This window comes from Phaseolus vulgaris, chromosome 10, assembly GCF_051622355.1.
Source record: "Phaseolus vulgaris cultivar YP4 chromosome 10, ASM5162235v1, whole genome shotgun sequence".
NCBI lineage: Eukaryota > Viridiplantae > Streptophyta > Magnoliopsida > Fabales > Fabaceae > Phaseolus > Phaseolus vulgaris.
This window is the reverse complement of record NC_143507.1, coordinates 8,230,601-8,247,918: the sequence shown is the minus strand read 5'-3', so window position 1 is coordinate 8,247,918 and position 17,318 is coordinate 8,230,601. Positions and strand designations below refer to the sequence as shown.

Sequence of the window (17,318 nt, the reverse complement as noted above, 5' to 3'; positions counted from 1 at the left end):
AATTTCTAGCGCTACAAGAAAATCATTAAATAGCAACAAAATTTAGAGACAAAAAATAATTAATCACTATATTAACTAAATTATATACTATTTTAGAGACTAAAAAAATATTAGTATTTAAAGTGAATTTTATCATTAATAAAAATTTATGAAATAATTTCTAATTTGGTATTTAAATTAGCTACCAAAGTTTTAGCTACTAATATTTTAGATTCAAAATTGGTCTCAGTTAGTCTGTTAGAAACTAATTTACAATCTAAAATATAAGTAGATAAAATCTTGGTATCAAATGATTAGATATCAATTAAAAACTATTTTATAATTTTTTATTAGTATTAGAAACCATTTTAGATACTAATAATTATTTTAGTCTCTAAAATGGTTTTTAATTTAATCAAATAGTAACTAATCATTTTGTTCTCTAACATTAGTTGTAATTTGATGATTGTCTTGGAGATTGATATCTAATTAGCTACCAAGATTTTAGTTTAATTTATAAATTTTATTAATAATAGAAACTACTTTAGATACTAATAATTTTTTTTAGTCTCTACAATAATATATAATTATTTAAATTTGATTTTTACGATGGGTGAAGACTAAAATTTGTATTACAAATTTTTATGATTTTAATAATTTTTAAAAATATATACGTTTGTTAATATTGTTAGTTTATTTTATAAATTAAAATTTTCTAATATTAACAAAAAAATATTCAAACTATATCTTTTAATTCAGTTGTTTATTTAAATTAGTTTTATATTTTTGTTTGACACCAATTAACTCTTCTCAACTACTCACCCCCATACTACAATGTGTCACCACCAAATTCATGTCACTGGTCACCAAATTCTTTATAGTTTTCATGTACGATTTTGCACAGGTCTTCTTCCTACAGTGCTAATAGACAAAAAAATATTGTTTTAAAATTCTGAATATATTCTAGAAAATGCTATTTGGACTAATAAATAAAGAGACGGGTGTGATTAGAAATGGATAATTTGGATAACACAGTGAAACATATGGTGTTTGCTTCCTGCACCCTATTTCTCCCATTGAAAGACAAAAATATCCTTCACCATTATTTTAAAAAACAAACCCTACCCCAATGAGTGTCGCTCATCACCATCACACTGTATGCTTCCATAACTTCACCTGAAGTGAGACTTGACAATGGTATGGTGATTTGAGACAACAAGTAACTTTCTCCATTTAAGTTTACTCACATTCTTCACCTTCCCTAGGAGAGTTTGAAGAGTTTTGAAATCAAATGTAAAAATGTATTTTGAAGGAGACTCATTTATGTTATACTTTCAAAGGTTAGTTGGCCAAAATAATAATAATAAAAAATAGGTGGTCACATTTTGATAAATAAAGGCAAATTATTTATGCTTATTATATTAGGGATCAATCTAAAAAAGTCTTTTTTTTTTTATAAGTATTATACTCGAGGTAGAAAGTGATATTTTAAGTTATGTAGTGGTATAATTAATATAAAAAGTTTATATTTTTTTTTAAATTTTAATGTTTATGTTTGTATTAATTTTTTTACACTACTATTATTTTTTATTTTTTTATTTATTATCGTTGTTGTATCTGTTCTCGAGTCTATTGTTGCTTCCCTCCATCTCTATCACTCATAATCCATGTTGAGTTGTCCGCGTGCCCACTCACCACTTAGTCTCACCAGCCCTCGAACCTTGCACCCTGTAATCCTTCCCACATTGTGTCTTATTTTGTGATTGTTAACCAATGCTCCGCCCTAAAGCTACACCTAGTCACCCTCCGTGTTGTCTCATTGCTATCCCATGTTGTCTCATTGTTATCCCATATTGAGAATGTCTCTCCATTATCTTATTGTTGTTGTGCATTAAGAACTTCACCCCAAAACATTGAATTAATATATATCATTAATATATAAATGTAAACTTCCAAAAATATTTTAATTTTATATATTTTTCATTTATATAACATGACATATTATAATTTTGCTGCACAAAGATTTCAAGGATTGAATGACAATGAAGCAAGACCAAGTAATACATATGTCATTGTCATTGAACATAATTAATATAGTTTTATCACAATATTTAAGTTATGGTAGTTCAGGAAAATACTTTTACTTCTCCTCCAACATGTAATTCTATAAATTACAAAATACGTTATTTATTTTAATTTCAAATTATTAAAAATGTAGAAATGCAACATAGATTTCAACGAATGCATAACAATACTTGAATTTTTTCAAATACTTTTGCAATGGTCAAATTTTAATTGCTTACTCCAATTACATGTGCACATTGTCATTCACAAATATTTTACCATGAATCATGTGATATGTGTTGCTCAGATGAAAAAGTGTTACCTCCACATGTTACTACTCTGGATGAGTTGCTTCAATTTTTTTTGTTTGTCTGAAAGTAAACATTTATGACTACATATGAGTTACAAAATAGGATGTTGGAAACCCCTCAACTTTATCAAACCATTCTTCATAAATTGAATCAAATACTACATTGATACAACCCTTTTGTGCATGCACTTAGACAACTTGTTCAAGAACCAAATATTCATGAATGTTCTTTACTAATTAAAAAAGTCATTCCAATCAATCCACGATCATACAATATTTCGATTGCATCTCAAGTAACACAACAATTATTGTTACCAATGACATAAAATTAATGGCACGTGGACGAGACATTAAAGTTGTAAGTCATGATGAGAACTTAATAAACATTCAAGAAGTTATGGGATATTATGACATTTTACAATATCCACTATTATTTCCTTTCGGAATATATGGTTGGCTCCTCAACACAAAAAATTATAATGAGCAAAATATTTCATGTCGAGAATATTATAACTATATGCTTTAGATAACTTCCAACACAATATATATATATATATCATCTTCAATAATTTACTCATCAATACTATTTTATATAAAATTAATACACATGCATGATTACTTCAGTGTAGATTCATCCCAATGATCAATCTACAATATTACAAGCGCACTTTTACAACAATATGTTGTAGACAACTATGCCAAGATTGACGCAGGGAGAGTATGATGAATTTCAAATCATCAAAATAATATTTTTGCTTAAGTTTATCAAGGTTTGCAAGAAGGAAAAACTCACAAGGGTACATAATGTACATAATATACAAAATCTATTATATTCTCATATTTTTTTTATTCAAGAAAATGTTGGACAGAGGACAATATTATCATCGTCATTTATTAGTAGTCATCGATATTTGGCACAACGTTATGAAGATGTTATGGAAATTGTTGCTCATAATGGTAAAACTAATATTTTCCTTATGATGGCATGCAATCCTTCTTGGAGTGAAATTTCATCACAACTTCAAACTTTACAAACTCCATAAGATTGTCATGACTTGCTCACAAGACTCTTTCAAGCAAAATTTGAAAAATTAAAGGAAGATGCAATTAATAAAGAGTATTTGGAAAATTTAAAAAGTTACATGTATGTGATTGAATTTCAAAAACATGTATTACCCCATGTACATATGTTGTTTATCATAGAAAATAATGATAAATTGTGTGATCTAGAAGGTTATCATAGCAATATAAAGGTAGAAATACCACAAATTGAAGAAGAATCACAATTACATGAAGTTGTACTGAAACTCATGATACATGGGTCTTGTGGAACTCTTAATCCTAGATCACCATGTATGAACCATAATCAATGAAAAAAAAATCTAAATAGTCTTTGAAAGAAACACACCAAGGTAATGATTCATATCTAAAATACAAAAGACATTTAATGAACCAATATATATATATAAATATAAATGTGATTGTTGACAATATACGGGAGGTTCCTTATAATCCTTTATCTCGGTTAAAATATGACCGTCTTATATATTTGAAGGTGTGTAGCTGCATCAAAAGTATTAAATATTTGTATAAGTATGTCTGTAAAGGTCTAAGTCGAGTAACAATGAAGGTTCATAGAGCAATTATGGATGAAATCCAACAATATATTGATGCTAGGTGGATGTGTGCTCCAAAGGCTTTATGAAAAATATTCAAATATTCATTATGCTGGAAAAAAATCTTTCTTACCAAGAATTAAACATAAAACAACAGAAAGTGCATGTCTCCCATTTGTGTTTCTTAGGAAATAATTTCCTATGAAACTAAGTTTTGTCATTAGTATAAATAAATCATAGGCTATTATACCCAATGCTGGAATTTATCTTCCATGATATGTTTTTAGTCATGGTCAATTATATGTTGCATTGTCAAAAGGTGTTTCTTAAACTTCATAAAAAATTCTTATTAAAAAGGACACCTTAAAGAAAAAGATGGAAATTACATAAAAAAATGTTGTCTATAAAGAAATTTTGTTATCTGAAAACCATGTATTGTCCTGTTTATTTATGTGTCACACATAAATATATGTATATCTTAATGTTCTACTTAATTAGGCATCATTCTACAGAACACTAATATTTTCATTATACTTATTAAGTATATTAAAGGTAATGCAAAATATAAGGAGACCTTACAGTTCAATGAAGATATAAACATAAGGCATTCAAACATTTGCCTACACAAACAGGTAATTGTCAATATATGTATATTCAATATATGTTTATTTTGTAATTTATTGATAAATGACATTTTTTCATAGGAAATTGATTTTGTAAAACAATGGAGCACTTGGAAGGATGACGAGTGATTTGCATTGGTTAAGTCAACAAGGTATAATGATTTTATATAATGGTGATGACAACGATATTATATGAATCACATTCTTTATTTTGGGTTCACCATTTGCAAATTTATCCCAATGGGTGAGACTTCATATTAACGTCAAATATAACTCAACTTTCAAATTTGGTAAAAATATAATTCACCTCTCAAAAAATAAACAAGTAATATGCACATATATAGTATATATACATTTTATAAATTCTTTTAATATTCAAATTTACATATAATAATACATATATTCTAGTTCGTTATTTTCCCATTATTGGGATATAAAATAATTAAATATAAACTATAGACACTGTGATATAAATCTTTTTGCAAAAACAAAATATATGCACTTGGAAGGTTCTTATCATATACTGTTAATGTGACATGAATACACCATATTAGTTTCTTTTTATGTAGTTTTTTAAAATTCAAGAAATTATATGAGATGTTCCATAAGAAGGATTCTTAAAAGGTAGATTATGTTTTCTATTTAAATAGTATACATTATTGTTGTTATACTTTAATAAATATATTCATTAAAAAAAATCACTTTTTATAAATGAGAGGGAAGTTGAAACATATCTTGAACACCCATCTTTGTTTGATATGTCACTTAAAGAATAATTTATTGTTACAAAATTATGCATTACAAATTTATGTTTTTTTTTCTTACGATATATTTACATAAAAATATATGTTACGATTTTTATTTATAATGATATTTATAAATTTACCATACATTAATTGAAAAAAATATATAATTGATATAAATTTATAATGTAACAATATTATATAAAAAATATTTAAAAAATATGCATCTACATGCATAACAACTATGTTTCCGTTAATTATTATAAAAAAATAAATATATCTAGTGTGCATGCATTTTTAGTGATAGTTAAAAGATTTATTTAAGAATGTAAAAAAATTAAAATACAAGAATAATATTAATATTTTATATTTCATTTTCAATACATAATTAATTATTTAAGTATAAATAAATTTGATTTTCTTTTCAACCAAAAATAATTCTTTCTGACTCTCTTAGATTTCTCTTGTACCAATCTCAACAAAAAAAAACGCAATTCTTTTTCAATTTTAAAAATTCATTCAATGAATTCTTCTATGTAAAAGGTTGCCTTATAACAAATTCTAGTACTTTCTCAACCTTTGTAAACATTTTTGGGGCACCCACTTTGTCTTTTCGTTGGTCTTTAGCAACTGAGTAGATAAACCTAAGAGGGTTTACCCTTATTTCCTCAATCCATTCTTTGCTGTTTCGAACTGCTGTGTGGTCTCTTCTCTCTTATCCATGGCATCAACGTTTCTCACCCTACCAACTCCCTTCCTACACAAAACCAATGCCATTTCTTTCTCTAACAAGAGACCCTCATGTATGTGTCTTTCATTTTTGTCCATCAAATTCAACATCTTACTCAAATTCTTAACCTTTTCTCATCTGGGTCTCTTGCAGTTTCGCAGAGGAGCTCTCTGAAGATCAATGCAATTGCAAAAAAATGGGAACCTACTAAGGTTCTTTCCTTTTGTTTAAGAGGGGTTTTGGAATTGGTTTCATTTTTGTAGCTTACACCATCCAACTAAATTCCCTTTTCGTTTCCCGTATTTTAAACTTCTAACAGTTCAACTTTTGGGTTCTAAGTCATGATTTTGGGATGCAGGTTGTGCCTCAGGCTGATAGAGTTCTTATTCGTTTGGAAGAGCTATCAGATGTATGCTATACTCTTATCCATTAAACCAAATGTTTTTACATGGGGTGTTGTTTATTCTTTATCTTATAGTAGATCAGATTCCAACTATTGGTTGTTCTCCCATTTGGTGCCTTAAATTTTGGAATTGCTAGCATGTTCCTAATTATTGTGGTTCTTATCTGAATGTTGGACTCGTTAGCGGGTTCTCTATCTGGGCAACTTGTATTTTGTTGTGATTTTGAGAAACCCCCCTATAGTGAGACCCAATGATGCTGTGGGCATGATATGTAATTGCTATTTAAAGGCACCATTATAAGTGGCAGTCTTTATTCAAATGCATGATATTGAGGAATTATGTAAGTAGAAGGTATAGAATATGTTATAAAGCCTATTTAAGATATGTAAGTGTAGTGTTATGATGCAATGCATGTTACTTAATTTGATGGAGGGGTTATTATGTAGAATGATACACTACAATGCTGCTACGAAGTATTAGTTATGATCTCGAACTTTATAGTACATGTTGATTTTTTAAGGTATTTAAGGTTTCACCAGATAACCACAAGTCCTATTTAAGGTTCTGTTGTATTAGTCACACACACAGACACAGCATTAGCATGGCAATCTATTTGTTATAATTGATTGTATATCTGGTTGGCCACTATTTGTTGACAGTGTTTCTTCCGCCATTGGTTGGTATTGAAGGATGCTTTCTCTAATATCCTGTGACACTAACCATTGACATTATATTTTTTTTTCTCTAGCTATGCTTTAAGTTTTGTAAGAATGAGAACTCTTCCCCAGCCCCAGTATATTTGATGCCATTGATGAGACTCTAGTTATCTATTAACTGTATATTTCCATGAAATGATGTAGTTTTATCATTGTTTTTACCCAATTGGTAGGATGACAGGTAAAGTTATGGTCAAAATTATACTTTATGCATTTATATAACTAGTTGGTGGCTTTGTCTGTTGTATTATGAACTAATTTGATATAATTTAAGGATACTGGTTTGCTAAATTTTGTTATATGGTTAGATTAGAATAAGTTATTCTGCAGCTGACAAATATTAAAGTATACTTACACAGTACTTTTTCCATGTTGCATATCTGATTTCTGAATATGTTTTTTTGGTGTAGAAAACAGCTGGGGGAGTTTTGCTGCCCAGGTCAGCTGTGAAATTTGAGAGATATCTCGTGGGAGAAGTAAGAAGACATAGATACTATCAGTATTTTGGTTCTGTAAATGTTCTCATGTGTAGTTTTGTTTGTTTCGGATATAATATGTGGTCGTTGTCTTTCATATTTATTTCAGATTCTAAATGTTGGTGCTGAGGCTGGAGAACTAAAGGCTGGAACAAAGGTACAGGTTTAATTACTGCAAAGGAGGTGAAATGGAAATGGGCAAAAGACAAAAGAATAATAAAAAATAGAGTAAATTATACAGACATTCTCCCCAAAGGTTTTCTCAAATTACATTGAGACTCCAGTTTTTTTTTTTAAAATTCTGCACAAACCTTTTCTTTGTTCCAAAAACATTACACTGTCATCTCTGTTTACATTGCACATGCATCCTCTTAAGTTTTAGAAATACTACAATTACATCCCCTGATAAGAGAAGTCATTGTAATGGTGAAAAAAGTAGGGTGCAAGTATAATTTGAGAAAATCTTAGGGGGTATCATTAGAATTTACTCTAAAAAATATTCTCATTATGAATATCATCTCCTCATACAACATTAAAGATCAACTCCAAGTTTTGTTCTAAATGTAAACTATAATTTGCCTTTTTCAGGTACTCTTCACTGACATGAGTGCTTATGAGGTAAGGGACTCCAAATTTTTTGCTTTATACTTGTATTTAGTGTTTATCTATCTAATAGTATTGTAAGTTGTAATATTAACTGTTAAAAAGATGTTTTGAGTGAATTAATCACTGGCTAAAGAAGTATTTATATCAGAAAAACTTAAGGAGAAAATACTTCTGATCTGCATGCTTTTCAACACGGGGTAGCCAAAAACTGAACAAATGCTATGGCAAACCGTTTTGTATTGTTGTTTGTCTTGGGCATATCTCTCATACTTGTTTTGACTAAGTTCCATCTCTCAGGAAAATGTTTTTGCAGGATGATTTGTCCAATATATATGATGCTATTGTATTTGGTCTGTGACAAATTGAAACTTCACCATTTTTTTTGTACTGGATACTAATATCCTAACATTCTTTTACAGCACCATTTTACACAATTTTCCTTGGTATAGATTGTATGCTCACGTTGTGTTTACTATTTTGCTATTGATCTCTTGTACTGTTGTTTCCAGATATAAATTGGTGTTTCTTGTGATAGTAGTGATTGCATTGATGAAATGAATCTTGCTATGTTTCTGTTCAGTAGAAAAAGAAACAAATGTGACACAACTTATCTCATTAAAATTGACTGCATTAATCATTTTAATGCCATTACTAATTAAATGCTTTTGTCATCATAATTTATCAGGTGGATTTGGGAACTGATGCGAAGCACTGCTTCTGTAAAGCAAGTGACTTGTTGGCTGTGGTTGAGTAGGGGTTTGGCCACTGCATGAAATAAAAAGGGTGCACTATTTTTGATATTATCTTTGACAAATGTATTTTTGTTAGAATAAACCATTTCTATTAATTGGTGTTAAAATTTTATATTCCTTTTATGTTATAATCATGGTTATCAAACATGTCTTCTAGAGGCTACAATTCATAGTAGTTATAAATATGAAGGTTTTAAATGGTGTTAATAAGACCAACTTAAATATGAAGGTTTGAAATGGTGTTAATAAGAACATATTATTTTGAATTTATATTTCAAAATATTCTTTCTTCAATTTTGAATTAGGTAATAGTAATTCACAAAGTTATGTTTATATCATCTAATTCAAAAATTATTATGAATATTGAATTAGTGAATTTACAAGGTACCATTCAACACAGTAACAAATATAGGTAAGTAGGGTCTGAGTAGATGTGATGTTATTTAAAGATGTTTGTCTTATAAAGACTTTGTATGCTTGAAACATCATTCTTAGTGTGTCACATCATCAATATTTTATCAGAATTTAGGATACAGATAGTACAACTTTTTCATGGACCAATCAAATATGGGTGCTGATATATTAATATCCTTAACAGTAAAAATATACATATTACACCTTAATAAATTAATATTTTATTTATTTTTATTTTATTTTTTAATTTAAAAGTATTATTATATTATTATAAATAGTGTCAAATGTATGTTAATAAAAACTTTTCAAATGTTCTTTTAAATTATACAATTTAAAATATAAAATTATATTTTGAATTATACATTTTAAAATATTTATAAATTATATCATTCGAAAATTAAAAAAGAATATTTAACACTTTTTGTGGAAGGGTAATTTTAGAATTAAGAGAATTGTGAAGGTGAAGGAATAAACTATGGAGGTGCCCAAAGAAAACGCCCAAATTTGTGTGTCAAGATTGTAGTAGGGTGAATACATATTTGGATCAAGGCAATTTCTTCCCGCACCCCTACATTTTTCTTCCTGCAAGGAGTGCAAAGACAAAACTGTTTCTATATAAAATTGTACATTTATCTATATAAAACTGTACATTTTTTTTTTATTCTGGATTATGAAATCCGGTAAAATTTTGGATTGACTCTTCCAGTAAAATTTCGGATTGGCACGTCTGGTAATCTCCCAGATTGGTGCTTCCGGTAATATATGAATGACAGTATTAATCCAAAATAAAAAAATACAAAACATTCATAATTGAAAAAAATTATTTCGGATCTACCAATCCGTAATAAAAATTAGACTTCCAGACTCAGCAATTCGAAAATTAACAATTTATGCAAACTTTGTTTCTGGAACACTCCTTCATCTGGAAAGCAACATGATTCATTTTCGGATTGATGAATCCATACCACACTCCCAAATCCCGAATTCAAATAACAAGTGAAGTTCAGTTTTGAAATAAAATTTACAAAATTGTGGGGTGCAGGGAAAAAAATGTAGGGATGCACGAAGAAACTGCCTTGGATCAATCTGACGATGTTATCCAAACCAATTCAAACTGAATTCTCTAGTTTGTTCAGTTCACCGGCTTGTTCAAATTTTAACATTATAAATATCAATTAAGATACCAGATTTAAACACGTTGAATCCAAACCAATCTAAGCTCATACATTTTTTGTTGTTTATTATGTGTTACAATTATGTCTTTATATTATATAGTAGTTTCCTTTTATTTTATTACAATCTTCTGTATTTCATTTCTTTTTGTTGGTTTCACCAGTTTCAAAAATATCTGAACTTTACAGAGTTAACAAACCAATCACTGGACTTATTCATGGTCAGAAACGTTACTTTCTGTACCTTCTTTCATTCATGCTTTCTTCCTACACCTCCATAAAACACATGAAAGGACAATTTTAGATTTTAATGTTCAGAAGCATTTTTTAACCCAAAATATACAAAATTATATTTCGAATTATAGATTTTAGAATGCATTTCAAACCCAACAAATATCTTAACTATACAATTCGGAGAATACAAAATTGTGTTCCATACCCTTCTAAATTTTAAATTTTGGAATGTAAAATTCTATTCCAAATTTTAGAGCTAGGAAGGTCTACGAATTATATAAATCAAAATGAAAAAAAAAAAAAAAATCCTCCACCTTTTGCTCAAGGTAATTTTGGAATTTAAAAATTTATGAAGGTGCAGTACAAAATTATGGGGGTGAAGGAAGAAATTGCCCTTTTGTTATCTACCTATGATCCCATTACACCACAGAAATGAGCCTTTCTTGAAGGTGATGATACGGTTTCTATTGTAAGCCATTCCTTATTTGACTTAAATCCACCACGTCTTGAGAGAGCTATTTTGATTCTCTATTGAGTTTGAATGTCAAATGTACTTGGCTTTGCCAGCACCTTATGCAAAAAATGAATAAAAAGACAAAGCAACTAAATAAACCTTTTGGCATTACAAAATCAATGATGCTGAGTTTCAGCAGATCATAGGATGCATGCAACATGTAATCAAAATCAAAATGTTACACAAATGCACCTTTCAAAGCAACCATGTTGGGCTTCTTGGATTGGAAGGTGTATCTTTGTATGCATGAATGAAAGCTACACAAAGCTGAGGGTTGCACTCTGCTAAAACTCTTACATTTGCAACTCAACCATTCCCTCTTTCCTTTTTGGAGAATACCAAGCAACAATCTTTCCAGACTGAAAAGACTTCAAGGAGTAACTCAGGCTGCAAATGAAATCCTCTACCGGAAAACCACTTTCCCTGGAGAAAGACTCCAGTGAAATTCGCGAATCTGCTCGGAAAACAACTGGCCCTGCAACCTACAAGTGGACATTGAAACAATTTTTATTGTATTTTCCTATATAAATCTTTATCACAGTTAAAGGGTTATCAGCTACAGTATGCTGCTGATCTAGAACATCATGGTTGCATGATAACATAGTCAAGATGTACCAACAAGTAATTGGTTCTAGTAGTAAGGGGTGATCTCATTAATGTTTTCTTTGTTTCTACTTGTTTACCATAGGATTATGGGTGGTATTTGTTGATTCTTGTAGAAATGTGAAAGGAAAGAGAGAAACAACTGAAACTGCGACAGTTTTGCCATTGCTTTTGATTGTAGATGCAAAGAGATGAACCAAGCACAAAAAATTTAAATTAAAACCATTTTGTAATTTTTAAGGTTAATTAACATGAAATGATTTTGATTTGACTTTCTACATATAGCAATTGCACAAAGTGAGAGTGAATATGTTTGATTACAGATTGGATTTTGAAGATTTTGAATCTGATTTGAAAATTTGGTTGATTGAATGAAGAATTTGCAGTGCTCCTCCTGAAAACAGAGCTTTATTTTCAAACCATTCAACTACTTCTTATATATGTAATGATTTCACATGTAACAATTTGACTCACATTGGAAAATTATATTTGACAGATCCAATATTAAAAATCCTAAAATACTTTCGTACTCATTCTTATTAAATTTTAACTAAGTATTTTGGTAAATCATTATATTACCCAGTTAATTTAATGTTTTGTTCTGTCACATTAATTAAATCAACTACAATTTTTTTACTTATTTCTTTTCACTTTTTCCACTGTTTTCCTCTCGATCCCAACAACTTCACTTCCACTCTCTTCCTCTTCTTTCTTTCTAATCCAAACAGAGCATACAAAGGTTTTCTAGTGGATATTAGTCATTGACAAAGCTATTACAATCATAAGTGAGACAACTGAAAACACTAATTCATTTTTCAATTAGTTTAAACTTTAATATAGATTTTTTAGTGACATAAAAGTAACAAAATTGAGTTATTGTAATGCTCTTCCCACCAAGGGTATGTTTGGTGGTACTTTCCACAAACATTTCTAGGAAAAATAAGGAGAGAAAAAATGAAAATAAGTTTTATCATGAGCTAAAATTAGGTTATGCACAAGTTAAAAATAAAAAATTTAAAAATTATATAGATGAGCTTTTATAAATTAGTTTAGGCATACATTAATTTTATCTTATAAAAAAGTTAATTTCATTTTTCTTCCTTTTTTCTCTCATAAAAATGTTTATGGAGAAATATTTTCAGACCTTAAATTAACACACTCTGCAGTTTAAACTTGTTCTTGATTCAAAGACATTCAAACTATTAATATACACAGGAAGATGGTTGCTCTTAAAAAGAGAGAAAAAATTCACCTGTTGTTGAAAAGTTAAATTTAGCCTGGGTGAAGCTGATGGTTGTTCGCTGGAACCCTTCAGAATCTTCTTTGCAAATGCTGAAGCTGAAGAAATATTCAGATGAGCATCAACTCTGGTTAAGTCCCCATATTTTTTTGTGAATTTTCCATGCTGAAAGGAGTAGCCAACTGAGCCAAACAAATCAGCATTATGTCGAGATCTCTTGCTTGTTGACACCTCTAAATCTTCTGTTGAATTAGTGCTAGAAAAGCTCCTTCCATTCCAAATCCAGGAAGCCAAGGTGCTACCTACAATGTTTATGAACCAATAACAAAACAATTCATGCATAAATCTACACAGCTACCATCCTCATCCATAAATTGCAAATATGTTCAAAAGGAAAACAATTCCTTGAATGCATTCATATCCTTATATGAAAGCAGTATATTCAAACAGAATATGTAACTTAAGCAAGCAGAGCTCTCGTTGGCAACATCTTTGAACTTTGCTTGTACAATAACTTTGTCAGAAAATATCTCAGAAATCTTGATTGCATTTTTAGAGGATCTTAAAATGATCTCTTAGGAGTAAAATTTGCATTTGATTATATTTTTCAATGCTTTGCATTTTGCAGCACATCATAACACACTTACAATGAAACTTCACTGTACTGCCAGTATTCCTTTCTTCACTTCTACATAAGCCATGTCATTTCAACAAAATGAAAAAGTTGTATGCTTAAGCAATTACGAAGAAACATGTAAAAACACATAGCACAATAACATCTCAAACAGTCTAGAGAAATTACCAATCACTCCAAACACTGCTGAGTGAGGTTCATTAAGATTTACATCATATGGAACCACCTCTTCATTTTCTTGTTCCACAGCACCCTTATCTCTCCAGAAGTATTTCATCTTCTCATAACTAATGGCAGCCTTCACACATAACCCAGGCAGCAGAGACAATGGCGGTTTACCATCCGTTGCATTCACTTGCTGGGGATTACCACCGTTTTTATGTATCCCAACGTGGTAGCGCAATCCATGTTGAGACAAAAGGGATGACAAATCAACAGATAAAGACTCAGGGACATCCCAATATTTTCCTTTGTGATCAAGAAACAATTGAGGCCATGCTGCTTCCAATGTAAGATCATGATCAGGAAGCTGCAAGGGATCTTGTCTTTCAGATATTTCATTATAGACAAAAGAAAAACAAAATGTCCATTAAAAATGTTCAGTTTGACCGAATGTAATCTCAATCTTGATTCAAAAAGGATTTTCACAGCAGAAAAAAAAATAAAAAATTATAACAAGGGGTTCCATGCCTTGTGATAAACCATCACTTTGCGGCGCAATCTTTCTTTCTCACCATGGCCCTCTATACCAAACAATACGGATGTTGAAGGAGGAAAAGCAAACTGTGATGTTAACCCCAACGAAAAAAGTGACTTGTCAACGAAATGCTTCGCTACATCCTTGACTGTGGAGAGATCAAAATCTTCAGCATTAGAAATTTCATTTTTAACATCAGCAAACAGCTTCCTAGGACGAAACTGTCCAGTCATTGTAAGCCACCTGTATTGATCATAATTGAGCTGTTATTGAAAAGTTGAAATTTTAAATGTTATATATAAAAGTATAATCAGTTCATAATATAAACAAACTGTCTGCAGATAGTTTTAGCTGTCCGTTTTGCCTCTGATCATATTTCTACTAACTAAGAACTATGGCTAAGGTTTTTATCGTCATTGGTTCTCATGTCATGATGCTCACTCACTACTCTATGAAAAACAAAGAGTAGGCATAAAATCAAAGACTCAATTTTCCAACTAATCTTCTGTATTTTTCAGGGATATGAGAGAAGCTCCCAACAACTTGCACCTCAAGAATTAAGGAAGACAATGTGGGACTTCCCAACAATCCCCTCCGCAAATGTCTACGAAAACAAGTAAACTATTTTTTCAATAAAGGATTTACCAAGATGAGCTATAAGCTCTAATACCATATCAAATTTCAACTTCAAACTAATAGGCATTAAGCAAAATGACCCAACAGATATATAAGCCACACACAAAAAGTAACATGCTAACAATCAAATACATGCTAACAGTCAACAAAATAACAAAAGCATTTGTCATGTGTTTTTTCTTCTTTTCTAGAAGAAAAATACATAATTATTATAATATTTTGAGCAATGATAAATGGACACTTGTTCGTTGTATTGTATATACCTAATGGAGGCTCCTTATTTCTCTCAACCTCTCTTCTGATGACATCATATTACCTATCATATCTATACTTTTTTCTCCCATCTCTACATAGCCAAGGTTTTAACAACTGTCCACATCAACAATTTTGAGCATGCATCAAGGTTTTTGGAGTATCATTGACCATAATTGTGGTCACATCAGCCACATTTGTTCATAGTTTTCCACAATATCAAGCCACAATTCAAAACCTTGCACGTAGGTGACCATGTATTATTTCCTGAATTTTCAAACGTTTCTTCTTCTAAGTTGAAAAAAAAAACTCCTTCCTTTAGAACAACACAATAAAAACACCCAACATTACAAAGACTCTTTTACTTCAAAAAAATTAAGTTGCTCCAGGATTATTCCAGCTTAAATACTCAGACACAGAGCTTTGTAACTGACTAAAGTCCTAGCAAACCCAGGCAGGGTTACCTCCAATGTCTTTGGCCTCACAAAAGAATGTCTTCTAATCTAAAAAAAGTTCTTCCCAATAACAAGAAGAAAAGCATTAGTATCTCACTCTCTAACGCACTCTACTACCCATTTAAATTTATTAAAAACTACAAAATCGCATCATATGATAAGTGATACTTGCTAAAATTTGTAATCCAAAAAGGGTTTACCATAAAAACATTTTCATAGAAAAAAAAAATAAGAAAAATATGAAATAGAGTTTCATACGCTAAAATTAGCACAAGTTAAAAATAAACATGTTGAGAAATTAAATAAAACAGTTTCTACAAACTTATTTAGGAAGATAAGCTAATTTCAATTTTTTTTCTTCTAATTTTTCTGTATTAAAACTATTAACGAGAAAAGCTCATCCAAACATTTTCTTTCAAACAGTAGTAAGAAAGAAGTATCTAAAAAAGAAAGTGTTAGTTAAAAGGGTGGGTTGCTAGCATTTTCCTAATAATTGGAAAAAAAAAAAATCTTTGCTTGAAAACAAAACAAATATCAGAATTCCCAATTCTCAAATGCTGGAGACCCCATTTGCCATCAACATCAACCAAATCACAAGAACAGTCACAATCATAAAAGAGAACAAAAGGGTAGCGAAAGAAAGTAGTGTGAGAGTGAAAAAGGTTAGGTACCAGCGAGAAGAGGAAAGTTTGAGGAGAAGGGTCTGCAGAGCGAGGGAGCCCAAATCCTTGGGGGAAGTGGGACAAAGTGAGGGAGCAACGATGGGAAGAGGGAACCCGTTTTGGAGGAAGGAGAATTGCTGGGGGCGGAGCAGTCTGCTGGCGATGGAGGCTTCCACCGGAAAAGGGTCTCCGGGAACGGACTTGGCCCATCCGTCGTGGCACTGTGGCGAGGCCACGTTGTGGTCCCAGAATGCTGAATCAATGCCCGTCTTAAGTCTCGCCATTGACGATTGTGTGAGTGCTTAGGTTGTTGTGTTGGGTTTGAGGTGAAGAAGACAAGAAGAAGAAGAAGAAGAAGAAAGGGTTTTTGTCTTGGGGGTTTAACCTTACTACTACTTATCCACTTGCTTTTCATTTTTTTTTTCCTTTTTCAAATGAAGTTCAAATTGTGAAGTCTTATAATTTTTATTTTTAATTTTTTAAGTTTTACTCATCAATCTAATATAAGTGTTTTTTTACAATTTCTAGATATTTAAAGACTACACCTATTTTTTTTTTTACACACATAATAAAAGAATATTTATATTTATAATTATTTTTGTGTGGTCGTAAATGTATCTTTCTCTTTTTTTTTATGCGGGTTGTGGATCAGGAATGCTGCATAGTCAGTTTTTGTCTTGGATAGTTTAATGTAATTAATGTTCAATAAATATATACATTTACATAGTGTTGATCAACCTATTAATCAGAGTGACTTGAATCTTCAAGTTTGTGAGTTTTGAATCT

The 17,318-nt window shown here is 30.4% G+C and overlaps 2 protein-coding genes across 2 annotated transcripts; one reads left to right on the top strand and one right to left on the bottom strand.

The window, feature by feature from the left end:
- Positions 1-5,871: 5,871 nt before the first annotated feature.
- LOC137818733 (10 kDa chaperonin 1, chloroplastic) lies at positions 5,872-9,164 on the top strand. Its single transcript, XM_068622312.1, has 7 exons — positions 5,872-6,138; positions 6,219-6,277; positions 6,424-6,474; positions 7,596-7,661; positions 7,771-7,818; positions 8,250-8,279; positions 8,953-9,164. Exons 1-7 carry the CDS (start codon positions 6,057-6,059, stop codon positions 9,019-9,021), a joined length of 405 nt encoding a protein of 134 aa, XP_068478413.1. The 5' UTR covers positions 5,872-6,056; the 3' UTR covers positions 9,022-9,164.
- Positions 9,165-11,443: 2,279 nt separating this feature from the next.
- LOC137819170 (TRIGALACTOSYLDIACYLGLYCEROL-like protein) lies at positions 11,444-16,937 on the bottom strand. The gene is made up of 5 exons (XM_068622939.2): positions 16,542-16,937; positions 14,521-14,770; positions 13,999-14,359; positions 13,209-13,498; positions 11,444-11,835 (listed from the first exon to the last, which is right to left on the bottom strand). The coding sequence occupies exons 1-5, from the start codon at positions 16,814-16,816 to the stop codon at positions 11,647-11,649; spliced, it is 1,365 nt and encodes a 454-aa protein (XP_068479040.1). The 5' UTR covers positions 16,817-16,937; the 3' UTR covers positions 11,444-11,646.
- Between the last annotated feature and the right edge of the window lie 381 nt (positions 16,938-17,318).